The 22,726-nt window shown below is 40.5% G+C and overlaps 2 protein-coding genes across 6 annotated transcripts in view; both read left to right on the top strand.

The window, feature by feature from the left end:
- The first annotated feature begins 235 nt into the window (after window positions 1–235).
- tlcd5a (TLC domain containing 5a) lies at window positions 236–3,550 on the top strand. Of its 3 annotated transcripts, none has more exons than XM_028420114.1 (3): window positions 236–476; window positions 1,549–1,752; window positions 2,177–3,550. In XM_028420114.1, the coding sequence occupies exons 2-3, from the start codon at window positions 1,557–1,559 to the stop codon at window positions 2,707–2,709; spliced, it is 729 nt and encodes a 242-aa protein (XP_028275915.1). In that variant the 5' UTR covers window positions 236–476; window positions 1,549–1,556; the 3' UTR covers window positions 2,710–3,550. The 3 variants fall into 3 exon arrangements, with proteins under 3 accessions (XP_028275915.1, XP_028275913.1, XP_028275914.1); XM_028420112.1 differs by lacking the exon at window positions 236–476 and adding an exon at window positions 1,267–1,393; XM_028420113.1 differs by lacking the exon at window positions 236–476 and adding an exon at window positions 1,289–1,372.
- A 2,228-nt stretch (window positions 3,551–5,778) lies between these two features.
- Window positions 5,779–22,726, top strand: part of arhgef12a (Rho guanine nucleotide exchange factor (GEF) 12a) — a 30,395-nt gene continuing 13,447 nt past the window's right edge. For 2 of the 3 annotated variants that reach the window (XM_028419108.1, XM_028419107.1), the window contains exons 1-4: window positions 5,779–7,171; window positions 18,067–18,087; window positions 18,803–18,894; window positions 20,734–20,799. In XM_028419108.1, coding sequence (XP_028274909.1) covers window positions 7,140–7,171; window positions 18,067–18,087; window positions 18,803–18,894; window positions 20,734–20,799 — 211 coding nt within the window. In that variant the 5' untranslated portion in view covers window positions 5,779–7,139. The remainder of the gene's footprint in view (window positions 7,172–18,066; window positions 18,088–18,802; window positions 18,895–20,733; window positions 20,800–22,726) is intronic. The other variant, XM_028419109.1, reaches the window with a different exon arrangement.

Raw genomic sequence — 22,726 nt, 5'->3', positions numbered from 1 at the left:
CAGACAGTGCTAACTTTAAAAGGTAACTAAAAAAAAATTAAAAATGTGTTTACTGATTCATATTTGGGACAATTTATGTAATGTCTGCTGTTGGCCACAAGGTGTCGGTACTGTTCAGAAGGCAGCATCCCATCTCTGGGAAGACATCAGGAAGGATGGAAACCTGCCTTTTCTGTTAAATAATTAATAAGCCTGTATTTATATATGTATCTACTACATAGTTTGGGATATAAAACAGGAGCCTCCAGTTGTTATGTCACCTTTGCTGTTAACATTTGCATGCACAGGAATGCAGAGGATGTAGCAGGAGTCCTGGGATGCTGAAGGAGGTTGTTGTTACCACGGGCGCAGCTCCACATAAAGAAAACAAACAGCAGCTAGTGTGTCTGCAAAGACTCCTCTAGAAACATACCTTCTAGGGGATATAGACGCAAACTGGATGTAAACGGAGAGATAACCACATGTGTATTGTTAAGGTAATTATATTTTATTCTGAACATGTTTGAATCCAGGCAGAAAACAGGGTTTGTTAGCCCTTTAACGTTAGCTCGCTACCCGGTTAGCTTGCTATCTCATCCAGCTAACTGGGCAGCTAGCCTGTTGTGGCAGCATCCACTTAAATAAGGGATAAGCTGCGTTTCTGTCGCTCTTTCCAGCATCAGCTGCTCTCAGTGTAACTATGTATAAGCTGGTTTATCAAAGCAATGAAAACATTAGTCACGCTAGTCGCCAACTTGTGTCTTTCTATAGGTTTCCATGGAAACGCCTATGTTATGCCATTAATGTGCATCTTAAACGTACACTTTTCAGTCCAAGTGCCTGACCTGTATACATCACATCTTTTTAAGCAGGAAATGAGTCTTTAACGTGTATAAAGCAGATGTATAATAAACACAGCTTTGAATCAGATTGTTTTTCAAAAAAATTTATGTCCACTCTCCCCTCGTTCAAAAAAATCCAGAGTACTATTCAATGTAGGATTTCTGTAAAGAAAGCTGTTTTGCAAAGAATTCCGAGAAGCACCAAGATGGCAACAATACATAAAGGATTGATGTGTAGACTTTGAAAAAGTGACATTATCATTCACACACTGCTAAATAAACCCTTTTCCCTGATGGGAACTTTCTAAAGCCCGTCACCCAGTAACCTCTCGTCCAGTTTTGAAGTGGACATCTTGTTCCAGTCCGCTGGCGCTGAGGGTGGGCCTGTCCGTCTTCATGGTCTCACCTCCTAGTACAAACGTCACAGCAGAAGAAGAGACGTCCCCCTCACCCCACCAGACCCTCAGTCGACCAAGCCGACTATTGTGCTATTATAGTTCAAGCAAAGGCTAATTGTTGGACACTTACAAAGGGTGCACAGTCTTTGGATGGTAATCCTGTCTCTTTCTACTGTAAGCGATATTACAGCGCAAGATGTGCTTCCCTGCATTTTTCTCCTACTGTGTAATGTGATTCAAAGTTCGTTTAATAACTGCTGACAAGTGGCTTTAACTGCTGTAAGTTCTTATTTGGTTTTAGCTTTTTTACTTGCTTGCTTTGTCTTCAGAGGGGAAAATGGCACTGCTGGTGGTTTGTGCACTCCTGTGCCTCTGCTGCTGGGTGTCTTTCTACTTCATCCTGTGTAACGTTAATGGATCCAGGAGCTCTGAGTGGAACTGTCGCCTTGTCACACTGGTTCACGGCATCCTGGCGGTCTGTGTCACAGCATACATAGGTTATGTAGATGGACCCTGGCCCTTCACTCATCCAGGTAGGACACAAAAACTCTGGATTCACATTATCAGTGTGCTTATATCTACATTAAAGAACTGTCACAAGGATGCAAAGATATCTTAAGGCTAAAGATAAGCTATAGATTGGTATATTGATCACTTGCTCAAGATATCATCCTTTGTTTCTGCTTGCAAATTTACTTGAATGTACAGTTCAAAAAAACAACCTGTTTTTCTTGTGGCTACATCTTTGTCTGGTGTGTGTAACCTGTGTCCTGAGCAATTTCCTGTGGTAACTATTTTCTACCAAACTACATCTGACAACTGAAATTGCTCACAGCACGGTCTATAGATTTTCTTCAGTAATATTGCACAAAGTACTATAAAGTTTACAAGTTGATATGAAAAATGTCTTTGTTTGTCTGTACTCATGTGTTTTATCTCACATGTTTTTGATACCAGGTACTAAGAACACCCCTCTACAGATTACTGCCATGGTGCTGAGCCTGGGTTACTTCATTTTTGATATGGCCTGGTGCGTGTACTTCCGCACAGAGGGACCCGTTATGCTGGCCCACCACACCATGAGCATCCTGGGAATCCTGTTGACCCTGTGGCTGGGGGAGTCTGGCATTGAGTCCTGCGCTGTACTCTTTGGCAGCGAAATCACCAACCCCCTCCTGCAGGCACGCTGGTTCCTCAAACAGACGGGACATTACGGGACTCTGCTGGGGGACGTAGTGGACGTCCTGTTTGTGCTGCTGTTTGTGGTGATGCGAATCTTCGTGGGAGGCACAATGCTGTACTGTGAGCTGATCTCTCCGAGACCCAGATTCTTCATCAAGTGTGGGGGAGTGGCCATGTATGCGCTATCCTGGGTCTTCATGGTGGACATTGTTCGTTTTGCCGTACGGAAAAGTAAAAGTTGGCACAAACAGCAGAGAGAGCACCAAGAGACTGTAGCAGCTAACGGCCATGAGGGGAAGAAGGACTGATTGTACTCTTATCTTTGGACAAACGGGGAGTACAAGGAAACTTGGAATAGAGATTTTCTTAATAACTGGTGTTGCTTACGTCCAATTTTGTATGCTGTTATTACAGCTGAACATTATAATGTAAATGGTGCAATTAATAACGACAGAGATGTAGGTAATGTCACTGAAAACCAAAGCACTTTCTATAAACACATGAACAGATGTTCCTTTCAGCTGCAGTGAACTGTGGCCTAGTCATATGTGGTGGTGTTGCGCCAAAGGAAAGATCATTATTGGGCAAGAAACAGAGTTTACATGTTATGCTTGTGGACCCTGTGAAACCAGTTTAGTCATATGAAAAAGTAGTTTTTGGTTTTCTTGTCATTTTTTGGGTGCATGTGAAACTTTGAGCAGATTTGAAATATGTACTCAGGGAAATTAGATAAATGTAAGAAAGTGTGAAAGAAAGAGAATCTGACAGAATTGTGTGTGATATTTAATTTGTTTAATCTATTTCTCTACATTTTTTGTGTATTTTTCTTCCCTGATGAAAAGTGAATATCTCAATTACACAGTTGTACACTGGCAATGATATTACTTTGCCGTCTGTTTAGATATTTATTTATAGATGCTAATATTTTAGACTAAGAAACCGTGCGGTGATGTGATAGCTCCGACTTGATTTAATTTGTTAGCGTTCGCTGAATATTTTCCTCACAGACATCTTGTCAGTGATTGTGGAGCGTAGCCTCAGTTCAGGCGGGCCCCACAGTAACCAGTTATGCTCAGCTCAGTGCCAGCCCACGTCAGCTGACGGCTCAGCCCATTCTCTTCTGTGCCGTTCGTTGGAGAAATCTAACAGGGCGCCCTGTTTAAACTGCTTTAGTCTGTTTACTCTTCGTCTGCTTCTGCAAGTCACTTCACAGTCCAGCTTTTTTGTTATGCTGCATCAGACTTAATTGATATCATATCTGTTGTTAATTATTTTCTTACAGCTGCTGTCCTTGATGTAGGCTATCCATATAGTATGTCCTCTTTCCATGTATGCTCATGGAAAGGAGAGAATGTCTGGAATTATACTATACTTCAAAATATAATTTTCTGCAAATTGGAATGTGATTGAATTGAATTTATTGTGAGCTTTTTGCACAGGGCGCTAACCCTGCCTTGGCTTGAATCCATGTTTTTAATGCAGCCCATGTAATCGTTTTATAAAACGCTCATGCTCTGCACTATGTTTGCCTTAATCTTTGAGACAAACATATGTTACTGTCAGATAAATCATGTGGTGTGTGTTCAGACTTCATATCTGTGTCCTTGTTATTGTGAGCATATCTGCACTGATATGCAGCATGTGTGCTAAAAATACATTTGTTTTTTGTTATTATCGAACTGAACGGAGTTTGTTTACCTGTTAACAAATCTCTGTATGAATCACCATTACATCCAAGAAAGTACATATACAGTGGGTGCGTGCCTTAGGTTTTTTTTAACTGTATTTTGGTTCGTGGGGTTTCTTGATTCCCCCTTTGTAATCCTTTGTGTAAAGTGAAATAAAAAATGTGTGCTTTAAAACACAAAATGTCAAAAGAAAAACTAAAGCATTAGTTGTGTTTGAATGATAAATACATGCCACAGATGCTCTGATGAAGTAGTGGACTGAGAGTGAAGTTACCCAAGCTGTCCACATGATGGTGTCATATCAATTATATATGAACGATCAGTGAGGAAATGGGAATAGGGTCCTCTAGCAATGCTAAAATATAGACATTAAAAGGAAACAAAACACTTAGTTAAACAGATAAAACAGTGTGATCAGTTTAAGTTTGATAAATTTGACAAATGCCTCTGTTCTTGCTTTTGAGCAAGTGAGTTGTACACAGTGTGATTGTCAGCTGAAGATATAACAATGACTGCACTGCAGACAGTACAGTGTAAATAATAACATACATCAATCATTCAGAGAAGTTACAGAAGACCATTCATGCACACAGTCATCTAAGAAAGCATGTTTTTTCATCATTTATTTTCAGTTAGGTTAAGGACCAATCTAACTGTATCTGTGCAGTAATCGAAATGTACTCTAAGGATTACTAATGGAGTCTGTTAATATTGATTGAATTGACATCACTGAATATGGATCTTGAAAGCTTGTGTATAGGCTGAGTATAGTGGTTTGTAGATGGTTTTCTAACAGAATATATTCACATCTTTTCTTACATTGTTTCATACAGACATTGACAGGATGGGTTTACTCTGTTCTCATTTGTTTTTCAGTCTTAAATGTGAAAAACTGAGTCTTTTTTATAAATAATGGACAAAAGAAGGATTGATAACATAATGTAATGACTGCTCTGGTTCCAGACCAACAGCAAACAGGGAATTTTGACATGGGCATTTAAAAACACATAATTATCAGGTTAACGCACCTAAAACAACTCCTCGCTGAAAATATTAAGATGCTTTTCTATGCTATGAATAAGCAACCAATTAATGTCTACACAACTAGGCATATAATGGGTATTTCCCATTATCACTGAATGGTTTAATCCATTGATTTGTCTAAATTGCCGTGATTATTTTGCTGCTCATCATCTTCAGTGAAGCGACTAATAGGCTACATTATTTCGCTCTGCATCACAGAGATGTGCATGATACAGTCTGAGCAGGCTAATTGTTGATCAGCAATGTCATTTTAAAGATAGATTGATATATTTATCAATCAAACTGACCACAAAATTCAACATTTTCCGGAAAACATGAAACACAGAATCTAATAAATATATAATATAAAAGTTTTATGTAGTAATCGATAGTAATTATAGGGGGAAAACTTATCTCATTAGCACATGTTGGGTTTTAGTCAATAAACTAAATGATGAATCGACTTATCAATGCAGCCCTGGCTTTTATCCTATTCAAAAAGTTGCATACTGTAAGAATACATTATATCCGTCCTAAATCAATATTCATCTACTGCTGGGTAATCGAAGCCGCCGTGTCTTCGCTGTTAAAGTTCGGTGTTGTTTTACAGTAGGCTGCTGACATTAGGCTGAAAACTAACATTTCCCATCTCCCGGCGGAAGTGGTTAGTGGAAGCGCTATTGGACTCCAACAGCTAGCTGGCTAGGGCGTTGCTAGCGGCAGAAAGTGGGATTTTTGGTACCTTTTCACAAGTTATATTCCCGTACAAACAACGCCCCGCGTCGGAAAAAACTGCGTTTGACGTTCAGCAAAAGTTGTGAGCCCCCTCGGTGGTTTTTTCGTCGTTGTTTAAAGAGGAGTGGCTGTTACTTTCTGTCCCGTTAGCTGGCCACATAGCTAGCCTGCTTTCCATCCACGGGAATTCTGCCGAGAAAGACTGAATTCTGGAAACATGGAGTCAAGGAACGTCGCGCTGTGCTAACCGACTCCGCTGGATTTTCTTTCCCTCCTCAAGGAGACTTTTTGAAGGACATAACACGGAGACATATCGCAAACCAGTCAACATTCATGAGGTGTTGTATATATATATTTTTCGGTCGTGGGCCGGCTCATTGTTGTGAACGGGAGTTTGCTTAGTTTGCACACGAAGCAAAGTTTTTTGCTGAAAGAGCTCATCTGTTTTGTTAGCTGGTGGCTGGCGAGATTCAACGCCTGCCAGTTTACCGTGAGAGAGGATTTCCTAAAAAAAACAAATGTTTAATTAAAACATGATTATCTGACCCGTTTTGTTTTTGGATCTAACGTCTTACACCGGTATAACGTTAGCTGCAGTTGTTTTGCTAATTTGTTAACACGGGTCGTTTAAACTCGGTATTGGGCGCTTCTCATGGTCACGGGAGACTCGTCCCCACGGCCACAGACAGGCATTTTTCGGAGCAGGGAATACCAAATGGGACTGCAGGAATTTCCAGCATCTTCAAAGATCATTTAGGCACCGAGGCCAGTCGGCCGAGCAGAGCAGGGGTGGTGGCAGACGGACTACCAACATCGCAGGGCCAAGGTGTCTGTTACAGTGGAATACGGATTGTTTACACATTTCATATCGGCGCAAAACTGGGATGTGAATACAGAGGAGTCATACGAGGAGTTCATGCACCAGCTGGAGCAGTATATTTATTGTTGTTGCCAAAATATTGCAGGATATCATCTGACTGAACAGCTAACACCACCCCGAGGCCCCGTTTCATTTGAAGGTCTGCACTGTAGATTCCTTGCTGCTATTTGATTTTGAAGGGGGTATTGGCTGATATATAGTTAGTATTTTTTTCGACTCATCTTGTGCTTTGGACGTGCCTTGCAACAACCCATACAGTGCCCTGCAGTTAATTGATTCTCAGCACCGTTCTCCAAAATCCCTGCCCACTCCAGACGAATGCCAGAGAAGGACGCTCCAAGAAGTCGCCTCATCACACTCTGGAAAATGTTAATAGGATATAATTTGCTGCAAATCTAGAACCGGAAGCCCAATGAGTGACACACAGTCCAGCTTCACTGACAGGTACAGTATGCAACTGTCTTTATTTTCTCTGTCTGCAGCCACAAGTTTCACCATTAGGTTATGATGATGTGTGTCTACAGTCTGCTGCTAAAAAAATATGTTTACATCGTTGAAGTAAAACGCTCCTTGTGTTATTGTGCTCAGTAATAGCTGTGTTATACAATTACTAAGTAAGATCATCTGCTCTTGATGGAAACTCTGCTGATCTCAGCATGGGTAATGGAGTTTTTAGCAGACCGTAAAGTACTACTTGTCCATGGAGTGAGAAAGCCTGCCAGGGAACAGTCATCTGTGATCCCTGTACACCTTTCAACATCACTATTACTCCTAATCCTTTAAAGCTAACCTTCTCCTATGCCTATTAAAACAATCTCTGGATTTAGACAAAACCTTAGCTCTGTGAAGTAATCACCTTATCTAATGTAGCTGTCCACAAAAGGTTTGGACCTTTGGAGTAGATTGTGTGCCATGGCCTGAAAAATACACAAAATAGGAGACATCCCAACACACTTAGACATGACCATCATTGCTCCTTTTCTAGCATCACAGACATAGGTCAGTTTGAAGAACTGTGGCAGTAAAACAGAAGTGAAGCTTGTGCATTACATCAAGCCTTCCCACCTGAATCCCACATACCTACAAGGAGAGCAGAGCAGGCCGGTACACTGGAATGTGGTTGCTACACTCAGTATAGAGGCTAGCTTATTGCACAGGTTGGGATATAAAATATCCTCATGGCTTGAGCTGGAGGCTAAAGCCCAACCCCATTTTATATGACCCCCCTCCCCCACTGTAATGATGGCAACTGTGGCTGGCACCAACTGCTATTGTGGTGTTTTTTTATTGTGTGTGTGTGTGTGTGTTGTCAAATAGTATTACCCTGACACTGTGCATGGTACTATTGAGTGATGGCTCTGGCTACGTTTTTATTTGTAGATTTAGCAAATCAGTGTTTCTCACAATAATAACAGACACTACTGATGCTATGCAGCCCTAATCTTTAGTACCTATTAGGCAGTGGGGTTTGTCTCAGGATATTATGGTTTAATCATCTCAGTTAAACCCAAAGAAGTGCAGGTTGTGCTGGCTGTGCATCCAACAAGATTCGTACCTCAGTTGCATTAAAATCAGAGTGAACACAAAAACTGTTTAGGATGCAGCAGGTTTGAGGGTGTTTTCCTCAACAGTAGATGGTAATGACTTTATTGATTAAGTTATGTGTGTCTCCCCCCTTTCTCTCTCCTTGAGTCAGTCTGTGTTTCCCTGTCATACCTTTCCTCCCTTCATGTGTGGTGTTGTGCATTTTGTTTTTTTGCTCTGTTGGCTTTGGTGGGAGCATGCATTCAGCATCTATTGGGGCTGGGCCGCCAGCCGGTGGGTCAGTTTAGTGTGCTGTTAGCTCTTTGTCATAGAGTTCTGCTGATCTCCACGTTTTTCCCACCCCCCCTCCTGAGGCCCTCCCGGGAAGTGGTGCTGGTGACATCACTAATAGTAAACAATAGCTTTCAGTGGGAGCAAACTGGCTGTCTGCCTGTATATTCTTTCCCAGGTCTATCAGTGTAGGTCAGGTACATTCAGAGAGGCTGGTTGGAGTATCCCTTCTTCATTATTGCCCTGCTGGAGGAAAAGTGTTGCTTTCTGTAATATGGACAAATAATAGTTGTTAAAAGGATTTACTCGTATTGATTCTAATCTAAATTATGTGATTTGGCAGTTCTTCATCTAGTCATCACACAGTCAATTATAATGACAGAATGCAGTCACAGTGTTTGCCTTGCCGTTATCTGAAACAAAACAGATGTCCTTTTTACAGGAATTTTAGAGCTGCAGCAATTGACAGTAAGCTGTGTTGGTTTCTGGTATGTTGTGTTTGACGGTTGTTGTTTTTTCAGGAAAACATAAAGAATTTAAAGAAATAATAGTCAGCCAACATAGTTGTCAATTAGTATAATACATTGGGACCACTATAGTAATTATGGCAATGTTAGCTTCTAATGAACTTTGTTACCTTGTGATAAATGTTTTCATAAGTAGTTCTGACAGCTTGGTCTGCTTGTATGCGTCTCCTGTATTTGGCATCACTCCCTGATAATGCAGCATGCTCAAGTACCCCATCCAGTCAGCACTGATACTGAGGAAGCTGCGTCAGCTGCTCTGAGCTGTGCATTAAAATGAGTATCCACAAGTCATTTAAAGCTCTGATCAGAAGTGCAAAGGCTCCTGCTCAGCATGCAGCTGAGAGTAATGGTCTTCATACACAACATGCAGGATAAGATTTGGAAAAGTTGGGGGGGAAACTCAAGTTCAAGTCAAAACTACAAGATAAGTCACAGCCTGAAAGTCTGTCAAATAGACTGCTGCCTATAAGGAAATATTTGTAAGCATTTGTATTTGTAGAGTGCAAGGTAACACAGTAGTGTAATATTGATGATGCAGATGAATAAAGATACATAATTCTGTTTGCTAAATTTGCAAAATCCTCAGAATAACTTTAGCAATATTTTACCTGTAAATGCCTGATGGCCTTTTCCTATTTTACTTTACTAGGTGGCTGTCAGCTGATTCATACTTGTTTTATTCTACTTATAGGGTTTGTCTTTGATACAAAATCTGACAATGATCAGTGCAGTCTGATTAAAAGTAAATTCATTTGTTGTTAAGTATGTTTTACCTAACAAATGAAAGGCCTCTGTTTAAAAGACAGTCAAACAATGCCTTTAGAAAACACATTATCTTAGGAGCAGCTTTTGTACAGGCGAGGATTGGAAATTGACCCTCATGGCCACCTGCTACTCTGACTGGTGGATGCCAGAGAGTACCCGCCTAACTGGATCTGAAAAATATTACAAGATCTACAGTATTCATTTATTATTACTATTCCTACTTCTATTATTTGATTTTTTTAAGTGTAGTGCTGCCAGTGAACATTTAATGCCCACATGTGTGCCTGAGTGAAACAAGCAGTCTTGTTATTTAAACTATATTGTATAAGGTCATACATCAGTTTGTTACAAATGCAATATTTAGTTGCTACTTGTTTTTTTACCATCTGCTGTGCATAGTGATAGTGATGGTTCAGAAAATTCACTTGCTAACACAAAAATCAGACATATTCTCCAGAAGGAAGGTGCTAATTTCCCACCCTGGATGGAAAAGAGGAAGCAATTTGCTGGTGAACTTAATAACTACAATTATTGGTATTTATTGTGTACAATGGTCTGGTCTTTTGTGCAGCTAGGGGCTTTGTCTCATTCGAACTAAACATTAATATTTGTTGTTGGTAACATTATGCAAAGCTCTGGAATTTTTTTTCCAAGTAAGAGGACAATAATACAGCATTTGCACGTACAGTGTTGTTCTCAGCTTAAGCCATCAATACAGCCACTAAGTCATAGATAGATCTAGTCACCAGTTAAGAGGGAATCTAGTTGATCCATAACACTGGTGCTCTGGCAGTTTTTCATAATCACTCTTGCAATGCACTCTAGCCTGTCTTATGAGAGTTCTGACACACCATCCTGCTTTCTTTGTTTCACCTGCAGTTAACATTCTTGACGTTGGTTCTGTTACTGATGATACAGCTTCAGTTGGACAGCCTTGTTTTCTCTAAAACTGCTCCTTTCCCACATGGACATGTGAAAGTTGGACTTCATTCATTCATTCAATTATTGGTTGTGTTGTGTCTGCACTAAAACATAATAACAACAGAATGCTCAAACTGACCTCTCAGATTCTTTGTTTTGTTTACTTATAAAATGTAAATGAGGACCTAGGAAGACAGCTCACACCTGGACGCCACTTTGGCAGGCACACATCAACTCCTACCATACTCTGTTTATTCTTGCCAGGTCCCATTACGCTCTTTTTCCACACACTTTCACACTCAATCCCATGCATTTTTATACCATACTTTGCATCTCTCTGTCCATTTCTGTCACCATCACATTGTATTGTGCTTGAAGGTAGAAAATATTTACTGTTGCATTACATTTTCCGTCACTAATTAGCCATGTACTGTGTTCCCAAAGGGCAATAATAATTTCTTTTTATGCTATCTTAATCAAGACAATATCCATATAGTGGTTGGAGGTGGCATAGGGGAAAGAAATAAGTGAAGCTTTACCAGTGGTGATGTTGGAGAGTGGGTGGAGCCTGGGCATTAGCTTGGGTTCTGAATGCTGGGGGAGTTGGGGCCTATCACCCAGGCCTGTGATGTTGATGCTTGTGGACACACTCTACAATCCTTCCCTGTTAGCCAAAGAGCTTCAGGGCCAAAACATTATTTTCACTCCACAAAAGACAGGATCACAACAATGGAGAAATGGAGGGGACAAGGAAAGAGAGCTGTCTTGTTCAAGTGTCAAGTCCTCACATGTCCATGTAAGGGTTTGTAACCTTTAACTAGGCTACTGCCTTCAAGCTAACTGTGGCCCTTAGGAAGGCATGATATTCTGCAGTCTGTACAGTCAAGCAGTAGAGGTGATTTATCTTGTATTTGTTGTTTTTTTCCACACATAATCTTGATTCCATACTTAGTTTCATGCATTTGTTTGACCACAGACAAAAGTTTATTTTTGAAATACTAGAAAACAGATTGGTAACATATCAAATCTCTTTTGTAGCTGATTGGATTAGATTTATGTGTTATGCTGAGACTTCTATTCCCTGGGATGCATAATGGGGATGCTGTAATTGAATGTTGTCTCTGTGCTCCATGAGAGGCTGTATTGTAGAGAGACTCCAGCAACCTTCTGCTGCACTGTGATTTATCTTACACTGCCTGTTTCTGCTGATTCAGGGGTGACTTGACAGACTAATACACCCCTACTCTTTTTCTCTGCAGGCAGCAGTGTCATAACACATGTTTTGTCACTTACCTGCAATCATTGAGTAGGAGACAGTGCTATCTAAAAGAAAGATCTGACGTTTGTCTTCAGTGCAGAAGGTGGTAATCTGCATTCATTCCAGTTAGAGTCACAGGACTCTGCAGTAGTGACAGGCTACAGCTGTGATCAGCAGCGATGGAAACATAACTCTTCAGTGGGAATCTTTTTGCGTTGTTTCTGGTTTATCTGTCTGTGACTACTCCTGTTCTGCCATTTCACTTACAAATTCCATCTGTCTCTATTTGAGCAATGCTCAAACATCCTTTATTCAGTGATTGAAACTTTTATATTTTGTTTTTTTTGGCACAAAAAGTGTGCTTCATCAAAAAAGAGCTCTGTAACACAGCCCATGGGATTTTGTTTCTATGACGATAATAATTGTGGCCACATGACATCCACCAACAATGTTCAGATCTAGCATATTTGCTCCCACAAATATGGAATTTATTCCCTTGTTGTGGTAATTTTGGTCTGACATATCATAGGACTTGGTATGGATGGTGACTGCCAGAGATAACTTCTCTAGATGTTAACTAGGTGTATTTGGAGGTGGCTGCCTACTAAATACTAATTAACTAACCCTGATTTCTTGTGGCATGGCCACAGTGTTGATCATGACACAGGTGCCCTTGACATTGATGTCACCATACCGCAGGTAACTTTCAGCTGTGCATCTTTGGAATAATTTCACATAGAAAGTCTGTTTTCAGGTACCTTTCTGTGTCTAGGAGGGATTTTTACAAGCCGTTGCACTAGAACAATTTGAAATGAATAACGGATAATGGATAATAATAATGTGCTCTCAAGATTGCAGGAATATACTCAATTCAAAGAAATTACTCATTCATTAGCAAAGTTATCGGGTTTTCATAGCATTGCTCATGATTAGCAGCGGTGTGGACAGGGTAGCATGTTCAACCTCTTCCTCTCCTTTCCCAGTGCTTGAGGACAGCAGACAGCATAGCGTGAAGAAATGTCTATCCCTGGGCCCTCATGTCAGGAATCCTGATGAGGGTTATTGGGGCAGAAAGGGCACAGTTTTCCCCCTGAGGCTGTAGCTTGAGCTCCAAAGCTATTGGTCTTGTCTCTCTTTAACACACCACACCTCTCTCCCTCTCTGTCTCTCTTGTCTCATACACTTACTTAACCCTGTCTTACTTTAAATCCATATTTCAGTATACACAGTGCTACATGGTATCACTAGTAAGGTCACACATTGAGGGTGACATCACTCTGTTTGACATTAAAGTGTAATTCAGAAGGGAGTTTTTTTTTAAAAAAAATGCGTGGGTGTAGACAGCTTCTCAGAGACTGGGAGTGGAAGTGAGCGACGTCATGCAGGCTGTGTGTTTGTGTGTGCACCCACATTGTGTGACTCAGGTATATAGATTAGATAACAAGCAGTGTGTTTGTGTTCTCTCCCATTGGCTTGCTGCAGGCATGAAGCAGACTGTTCAAGAGACTGTATCATTACACAATTGAGATAGAATCACAAAACCATCTTAAAAAGGTAGCATGTATGGATGACTGGTTGGAAAGGAAACTAAGCTTGGCCTTCCAAACACATTATGCAACGGGCATAAGGTGCTTCCTAGGTTCGGTGGAATGACTTAGCTCAGCTTATGACATTGTGCTGTCACCACAGACATTTCAGCCCAAGGTTTCCCAGTGTAATCTAACATGTGGGGATGTGTTTCAGTGTGTGTGATGTTGTGTTTTCTCCTGGAATGGACACACCTCAGTCTGAACTGTGCAGCCTACAGGCAGCTCTTAAAACTGTCCAATCCTCTCCCAGTTCCAGACAGACTCCACCTCTCTCAGTCCCAGCAACACCTGTGCAACACACTGTGTATTGCTCTGCTTCTGACTGGTTACTGGAACTTTCATTGGTACAAGTTATAACAGAAGTACTGTATGACAGGTAAAGCTTAGTGTGTCAGATGCATCCTGCCAGCTCTTAACACGATTTATTAAATTCAATTCTTTTGGTAAACCTTAATATTTTTAAATCTTGGAAGTAATTCTAAGAGGAACTGAGAGTAACCTGAAGTGCTTCCTCTGAATTTTGCATGACTTGGTCTGGTTCCTCATACACTGTTTTCCTTCCTCTTCAGTTTGGGAGATCCCTTCACAGAAAATAGCCTGTGTGTGTGTCAGAGTCTTGCTCCCTCAGGGTTGTTCGCCCTTCCCTCCCTCCTCCTTTCTCTTTTTCTCTCTCCCTGGTCTGGTCTGGTCTCGGCCTCTCTTGCTGCCACTGTTACTGCAGTTGGCCCAGCTCTGCCACAGTTTTCCATCAAAACACCAAACCTCAATGGAGCATTCAAGCCCAGGCCCGCTCCAGTGCTGCCCCTCCCTCCCATCCCACCCTGTTCTGACTCTGCCTTCTTTCTCGCTTTCTCACTCCCTGCTCATTTAATGGCCCTGTCCAGGAAGAGGTCCTAGCCCAGACTTTTGCAGCTGGATCTAAGGAATTGAATGAGCTAAGGAGCTCTGAAATGTTGTCTGTGTATTATTTCCTAGATGTCATCTATAGTGCTCAGCTTTACAGAACTTGAAAGTGCTGCAGCAAAGCTTCTATTGTTTGTCTGTTTTTCTAACTAGACCCACATATTCATGCCTATACTGTAGACATTTTTACATGGTTAAAAAAAATTTGCTCTTAATAATTCTCATGATTTATTTTTCAAACATCAGGAAATGGTGAAAAAGCTACGTATAGACTTTATGTTTACCCAGCCAGCATCCAAATCCCATATATAAATTTGCTTGAACCAATAAACATTTGTCATTTTCTTATATCCTTACCCACGTATGCCTGTGTGTCAGCTTATCAGTGGAAACTCAAGAGAACCATTGCCCTTGAAGTAAGACTCTTTAATATGACCAGTCAGCCTTGAAGTGACTAGAGTCAGTATCCGTCAAGACACAGGGCTCCCACAGCAAACTTTTCCCTTCAGAATTAGCCTAGTCACAACTGCACTATTTGCTCACAAGACCATGACAGTTACTTTCCTTGCACAGTAATCCCTGGGGTGGTGTTATATGCATGGTTTTGTTGTCAGCAAGTAACTGTAAGTTAATATTTATTATTACATGGCAACTTACTAAAGAAAAATAAGTAATTTTACCCTGTGTGTTGCTTTAAAATAAAATTCAGCAAACCTGAGAATTCAGAACAGTAAGAGAGCTGTATTATCTCTTCATCCAGCCAGTTATTTTATTTCCTCTATCCTGCACTGACTTGCAGGCAAAAAGGTGGAGTACGTCCTGGACAGTTTGACAATCTATCAGAGGCCTAACACAGAGAGACAGGCAACCAATCATGCTCACACTCACAGCTATGGCCAATTTAGAGCTGCCCGCTAACCTAATATGCACATTTCCATGACTTGCACAGTGTTGGAGGCAGCTGAAGCACCCAGAGAAAACCCAAGCTGTGCTACCCCTCAGCCAGACATCTTATACCTTGAACAATTATTCTGCAGCACCCTCCTGTCTGATTGTCTCACTATCAGAAGGGCTGCAGTGTAGTTACACTATAATGCTGGTAGGTTGTTGTTTTTCACTTGTGTTATGCATTTCCCACTAAACAAATGGGACAGTAGCAGTGTCGTCCCACCCCAAGGTGAGAGGTTGCTTCTTAGTGGAAGCTGAATTTAATTTCAGCCCATCTTTATCTTTATACTAACACTGGAAACGTTGGTTGTAAACAAGACAATCCAGACCTTGAAAGTGGCTAACTGCAGTCTTGTTGCCAAGGGCAACAAGGGAAGTTTTACAGTCAAATCCTGCAGTGGTATGTTTGTGTTTTTTTTTACCAACTTCCACTAGAGGCCTGGCAGCTTTAGGATTCTCTGCAGCATTATAGTTTTGGTTTCTTGTTTAGAAATGGTACCTATAATTTTAGAAAAATTAGTATGGCACAGTGTATTTATAATAGTGGTCGCACAACAGAAAGCCCTGTCATTTCAAGCACTGTATTTGTGTGCAAAATAATTTTGTGCATCCTAGTCTGCAGCCTTCTGTTGTATGGTTCTGTCTTTCTGCCTGTGTATTACATTTAAATATTTACATGCGGTTTGTAGACATTTTTTTCTTTTTTTATCCATCTTCTACTATGTTTTGGTGCATCATGCATCATTATTCATTCTCATTTTCTTTTTTTGTGATAATTCCTCATGCCGGACCTTCTCCTTGTTTGGTGTTTTTCTTATTTCTGGATTATGTTTAGATTATGATGGCTCTGTAACTGATTATGTAGGATGTGGATGCTGTATGAAACAATCCTTATCTTTTAAACATACTGAAACAAGTCAGCATCACTTTTGATAGGAGGATTCATTAGTGTAGTTCAGCACAGACATTTAAGACAACCAACACATCATCCAGCCTGTCATGTTTTCATTTGTTCCTCTATGATCAACCAAGAACAACATCTGCCTACTCATTTGTGCCGTCTCTGAGCTTGTGCATTCACATGTACCATTGCAGTGTGTGTGTGTGTGTGTTTATGTACTGACTTTTCCATCTCTCCAATTCAGAGGTTTCTTAGGGAGTGGGCTACTTAAAGCTTTTTTTTCTGCTGGAGGCTCTGGAACTTATTACAGTCTGAGGCATTTTCATAAACGAGCCATTCAGCTGCCCCTGCGTGGCTCTGAATGGGACACAGTGTCGCAAGGAGAAAGAGTGAATGTGGGCTAGTAAGTCGTGAGACCTCCTCATTACGGAAGACTGATGTGTAGTCATTCGTGTTGCTTTGTATTATATTGTGCATTTAGACTTTGAAGAATAGTGGTGCTATTTCCTATTATGCTTAACTATCTTCGTTTTGTCTAATATTTTACAAAGTGTATAGCATAACTACAGTGTCAAAAATTAACAGTGTCAAAAACACCCCAAAATTAAAAGATGTGAGCATTACGATGATGTCTTAAGCTGGATTCACTGTTGCAGGATTTTTTTCCACCCTGGGATGCCAGTCCTTTCCATGTTTTCCAGTTAATCACAATAAAAAATAAAACAGAGTCTAATTATAGATTTTTATGTTAACTGTGTAACAATATGACTACAACCCAGTGGAAGTGTTTTTTTTTATTCTATGTGAAATAAAATGGCAAAACAGGTCTCCCTCCTCCTGGAGAAAAAAGAGCTATGCGGACTGTGCCAACCTACTGTGGACTTTTGAATATTGTAGAGTTGAATGGCCACCCAGATAATTGGCACAAATGTCGTGTATTCAGGAGATTTTCCTTTAACTCAAAAGGTGCATACATATAAAATATATGATTATGCCTGCCTTTAAATCAGTTTGGAAAAGATTATTTTAGAGTTCTGCAGGGATTTACAGGGAACCCAGGACTCATTTTAAACCGAATCTTATTGTTACTGTGTGCTCAAGTTAAAATTGGTTCTTCTGTAAGATTTGCCACATGAAGCTTGGTCATGTCTTGTGAGAAGCTGACTCCCACAGATGCTTTTAACTCTTTTCATCCCCTTTAAGTGTGGAGTGGAGGCTGACCTATAGCCTTAAATGCAGACTTAATTTGAACTTTTGTGTCATTCTGAGCTCATTGAAGCTGTATCTTGACAAAAGAATTTATACTGTAGTGTTTCATGTCATTTTCTTTCAGCTTTTTGTTCAGATTATTACCGTTTCATCACTACATCACTCAGCGGCAGCAGTCCGAGGACAAGCTGCTTCAAAGAAAACAGACCTCGTATATGATTAGGATATAGTTATTACAGTCAAGTTCTGATGGTTTTGAGGAACTAAAGCATGGCTCACACACAAACACAGCTGAGATCTGAGCAGCAGAGGAACTTTGACCTGCAAAACGCTTTAATCTGCAGCTGAAGAACTGTGATGTGTGATCAGGATTATCATGTTTACCACTATAAGTCTCAGCAGAAGCTCACATCTTGTTTTTTTCCCCTCCATATGGGCATAAACGGTCTGTCAGATGATTATTTTTCTTGCAAAACTAACAGTTATTCTTTTTTATCTTGCAGGTTTCCCAAGAAAGCAATCAGGTACGCATCTTTTATTTGATGTTATTGCAGCACCATGCATCCTTTTGGGTACGTAGACCTGTGTTAACACACACACCACAAGTTTATGAAAGTGAGGCTGGTTTTACTAGGCCTGGTGTGCTGTAACAGAAGTCCTCAGAATTTGGACCCAGCCTACCCCACCAACCCCCACTCATGCATGCACACACATACACACAGATTGAGGGACAAAGGGGTCCCTCTTCTAAGGGCGGCCCATCACTGCCTTTCACTGTGAACAGAACAGTGGCCTTTCACAGTTGGGGCCAGTATAGGCAGAGGCAGCCATACATAGCCTCCTGAGGTTCAAGCCGGAGTCTGGCCTTGTGGCATCTCCACTGAGGAGCGTCCTTTCTCTGACCGTGCTCTCTGGGCACTCAGCAGAACGGCTCCCCATCCTCTCTGGCTGTCACATTATACAGGAGACACACTCAGCATGATTCATACACTAGGAGGTCCTCCTGCCACATTATTCTCAGCAGTGAAGTGAACAATTGTTGGTTCTTTCTGTTGCTCCAATTCCTCCCGAATCTCTCCCTGCCTGGAGCTTGTGCGTATGCACGGCAGTAGTACAGCAAGATTCATTATAATGACTTAGCCTGTTATAGTGCAATATAAAAGGCTGCAGTGTTGAATGAAGACACATTTTGGTATTGCCTGCGTCATTTACCTGGTTTACCTGTTCCTCTTTCTCTAGAACCAGCAGCATTCTCAGTAAAGACCACCCCCCGGACAAGAAACCCAAAAGTGACAAAACTTCACTTTCCTCCAATGAATTTGACCCCACAGGTAATTTCCCTCTGTCTCTGTGTGGATCACTGGCTGCCTCATATGTTTGTGTCTTTCTCTTTAACACACACAAGTCCACACAAAACTGGTCTCATTATTAAAAAGTGTGTCATTGATGGTTTGCACAAGGTTTACTGTGATGGTGAAAGGGTGTGTGTTTGTGTGTGTATTGCTTTATGCTTTGTGCTTGATTGATGTACAGTTGTCAACAATTACTGTACAACAGATTTACCTGTGTGGTCTGATGTAAGGGTTTGGATCTTATCACTGAAACTTATTTTAAAGGGAATTAAGAATTGTTGTTCCTTTTGAGTCTACTTGACTAATAGACAGTTGTATATCTCTTTATTGGTTACATTTACATTAGTACATTACAGTATCTGAGAGAAGTTTTTATTGCATTTCATGTTGTTATTTATAAGCTGATAGTCACAGAAAGGTTTGATTAAAGAAGTAAAACGTCTGCAGCTGTGTGTATAATGTTCACATGGTCCTTGGTAGTTTTTACATAAGTCTGTGGGTTTTGTATGCTTAAAGTTGGGTGGTCTCCCGCTTGCATGCATACTTGAAGGGCACAAAAAGCCACTAAGCCTGTTACGGACTCCAGATTGAAGTTTATTGTGGGGTGAGATTGTTCAGAAACAGACTAGTTTGATATGGTGACACTCCCTGTGGTGTTTGCCAGCAATCAGTGCCGTATGATATGAGATATGACTGAAGCTTCTGTATTCATAACAAAACAGAAAATCCTATGCACCACATGGTGGCTTATCTCTGTGTGATGCAACAAAACATAGAGAAGATTTGTTTTCTCTGTGATTACACAAGACATGCACTTCACTGCCTGTCTGTGTGTAGTAGTGCACTAAAATCGTTTTTGCAGCTGTTTAGACCATGTTTGGAAAGAATAAAAGAAAATTGCACCATATCCTTAGAGAAGCAACTGATGCTTTAATGCTTTCATTAAACCTACATGTAAACCTTTAGATTCCCCCAGATGTTATCCTGTATGAATTTGTGTATAATTTTGCATGTCTGCAATCTCTGCATGGTGCATACGACTGCTTGTCCCAATTTATTTGTCTGAAGGTTTCACAAACTTTAACAGCCTTTTCCCAGATTTACTCTCAATTGAACATTTTAATTTCAAAGTGGTTTGGGCGTATTATTATTATTATTGTTGTTATTATTATTATTATTATTATTATTATTATTTAGGGATAGGCAGATGTAGTCTGATTCTAAAAGAATGAGAAGGAGAAATAATTGACTATGCATTGTAAAATTCATTATTTCAAGAATATTTCTGTTCTGTTATGAGGTGTAACATCATTTGTTTGTAGTCGTATTCCCCTTACCACAAACCCTTGCAAAACCACCCTCTTTGGTGGATAGACCCAACCCTATGTACTCTATGTACACACTCTAGACTGATTGCAATAAAATGGATTGCAAAGAACCAAGTACCTTAGAGGACTATGAATCTGTGTAAGATTGTGCCGATAACAGATTTGTTATCAACAATATCATATTGTTCATAGCTAAGTTGTGCTTAAATCACTTAAGATCATTAGTTTTAATTTTTTAGTCAGAGTGAATTGGCAGAGTGCCATCTACAGGAGGGGAAATATGATGGTAATCAAAAGTAGTTAGTTCCTATCCAAACCATGTTGTGTGTTTTTTTTTCCAAACTGCCTATTTGTTCATTTAATTTTTCTTCTCCCATGATTATTTCTCCCTCATGATTTTCTCTTTCCTGTTTTGTGTTTCCTTTTCTTGTGTTGGTTTTTGTGTGTCTGTGTGCTGCTGTGCTGTCTGCGTGGTGGGGGCTGTGAGCAGAAGCTCTGGTGGTGCAGAAGAGTGGCAGCAGCAGTGTGCTAGCAGAGGGAAAGCCTGAGTCCTGTGGTAAGATGCTCCTGCTGGAATGGCTGGTGTGACAGCTGCAATCTATACATGCTTCATTTCCTGGTGTGAAATTGCCACTAACTGTTTGTTTTAAACGGATCGTTATTTATGCCTAATTGTTATATTAGAAAATAAACCTACCAAAGCGGAAGAATGTTTCAAAATCCACTAAGGTCTGAGTGACGTTAGTTTCACGCTCGATATCCTTCCAAATCATGATGACATAGTGTATATAATACCTAAATCAAATGTGTCTTCCAAAGGGGTAAAAGAGTAGCATATGTATGAACAAATACATATTAATGTGCCTCTGTGTGCACACTCTGTAGCAGTTGTGCTCATTACTAATACACTTAGACAAGGTTTCAGTTACCTTGTCACATTCTTGAAGGCCTGATGGGTTATATTTAGATTTTTCAAAGATGTACTAATTCTTCAAGGTTTTCAGTGACTTATTTTCTGAATCCATGTTAGCAGGGTCATTAATTAAGACCCCTATCAGTCCTGTGGTGTGTTGTTTGTAACCCTGCTCAACTGCTTGTTAAGCATCATCCTGGGATTGTTTTCACTGCTGTTGGTAACAGTGAAACAAATAGGTCTTCGAGAGGAGAACGGCATTGTCAGATTAAGTGACATTTCTGGCCAGATTACTTGTGGAGGGTGCCTGACATCACATGCAGTGAATTGACAAAACACATTCTTAAGACAACTGTCATAAAAGCTAGTTTCTGCTTATGACAGTCTGGTCTCTATCTAGGACAGTTTATCAAGATAATCCACTATATCATATCATTCATAGTGAAGCAAAGGCACATACTTTTAGAAGTCCGCTTTGTTTTCATCTGACCTGAGGACAATCTTTCACGCCGTAGTTTTTCTTTGTGTAATTGTGGTGTTGATCTGTTAGTATTAAAGGTCAGCTTATTTTCTCATGTATTTTCTTGAGTCTCAGTAAAAGGCACTGATTACAGATCAGTTAAGCCTCTGAATATTACATTACATAACATTACCTCAGATAGATTAACCTGATCAGTGGTAAAGTCACTCTTCATGGTCTTATGAATACCAACCAAGGATCACCAAAATACTGCTGAGGGTATAACACAGGCAAAAGATCAACATCTAGAGGCAAATTCACACCAGCTCTTTAAACCCATATGGCTTCATCAGCTTCCTTGACACCCCTGCCCTCTCTGCCCCCTTTCCCTTCCCCCTGTTCCCTCAGCTCTACCTAACCATCTCTCCACACCCTTCCCCCCCAGTCTCCTTCTTCATGTATTAGCTGCAGTCCTTCCATTCTCCAACCCCCACCCCACTACTGCCCTTATTGATCGACTCACTTCTCTGGTTGATGCTGCAATGACCAGGAAATCTCAGGACACAACAACAAAGCAGATCAAGGGTCATCTCTTTCAGTCTGGGTCACTCATACAATCTGCTTTATAGAGATGTTTTTAAGAGGTTTTAAGGCCTGCCATGAAAAAAAATCCAGTCCTGGTTTTAATAACACAAGACTGTTTTTCCCCTTTTAAAACATTTTAGATTTACTTTGCTTTTTTTCCCATGTACTGTCCTGCCAGTCTAGCCAGTGTCAGCCAGACACAAGATAAGCTTTAATCTCTTGCTGCCATGCTAATGAAAAACCAGATAAAGAACCTGAAAAGTAACGTTCCTTCTTCTCATCCGTGACACAACAACCAAAACCGTCTGGGGTTCTATCAAATATCACCATTAGTGTTAACTTCGTGTTCAACAAACGGCACAGTTCAGAATCTAAAGGGTATTACTGTGTTTATATAATTATGTGCACAATATATGCCTTTTGTCTTCTTATCTCACGTGTTTCCTGTAAAAAAAAAGGTTTCCTTACAGTGCAAAGTTTCTTTTTTTTATCTTTTTATCTTGAGTCTCCTAGGCCCGTGGGGAT

This window comes from Parambassis ranga, chromosome 13, assembly GCF_900634625.1.
Source record: "Parambassis ranga chromosome 13, fParRan2.1, whole genome shotgun sequence".
NCBI classification, from domain to species: Eukaryota; Metazoa; Chordata; class Actinopteri; family Ambassidae; genus Parambassis; species Parambassis ranga.
The sequence above is the reverse complement of the archived record's forward strand: the minus strand, read 5'-3'. Positions and strand labels throughout refer to the sequence as shown.

What these genes read in the sequence shown, in the direction of transcription:
- tlcd5a (XM_028420114.1), top strand. Translation starts at nt 1,557, where the DNA reads ATGGCACTGCTGGTGGTTTGTGCACTCCTGTGCCTCTGCTGCTGGGTG. An exon ending in CTGGCCCTTCACTCATCCAG is followed by an intron (nt 1,753 to 2,176) that starts GTAGGACACAAA and finishes TTTTGATACCAG; the next exon opens with GTACTAAGAACACCCCTCTA.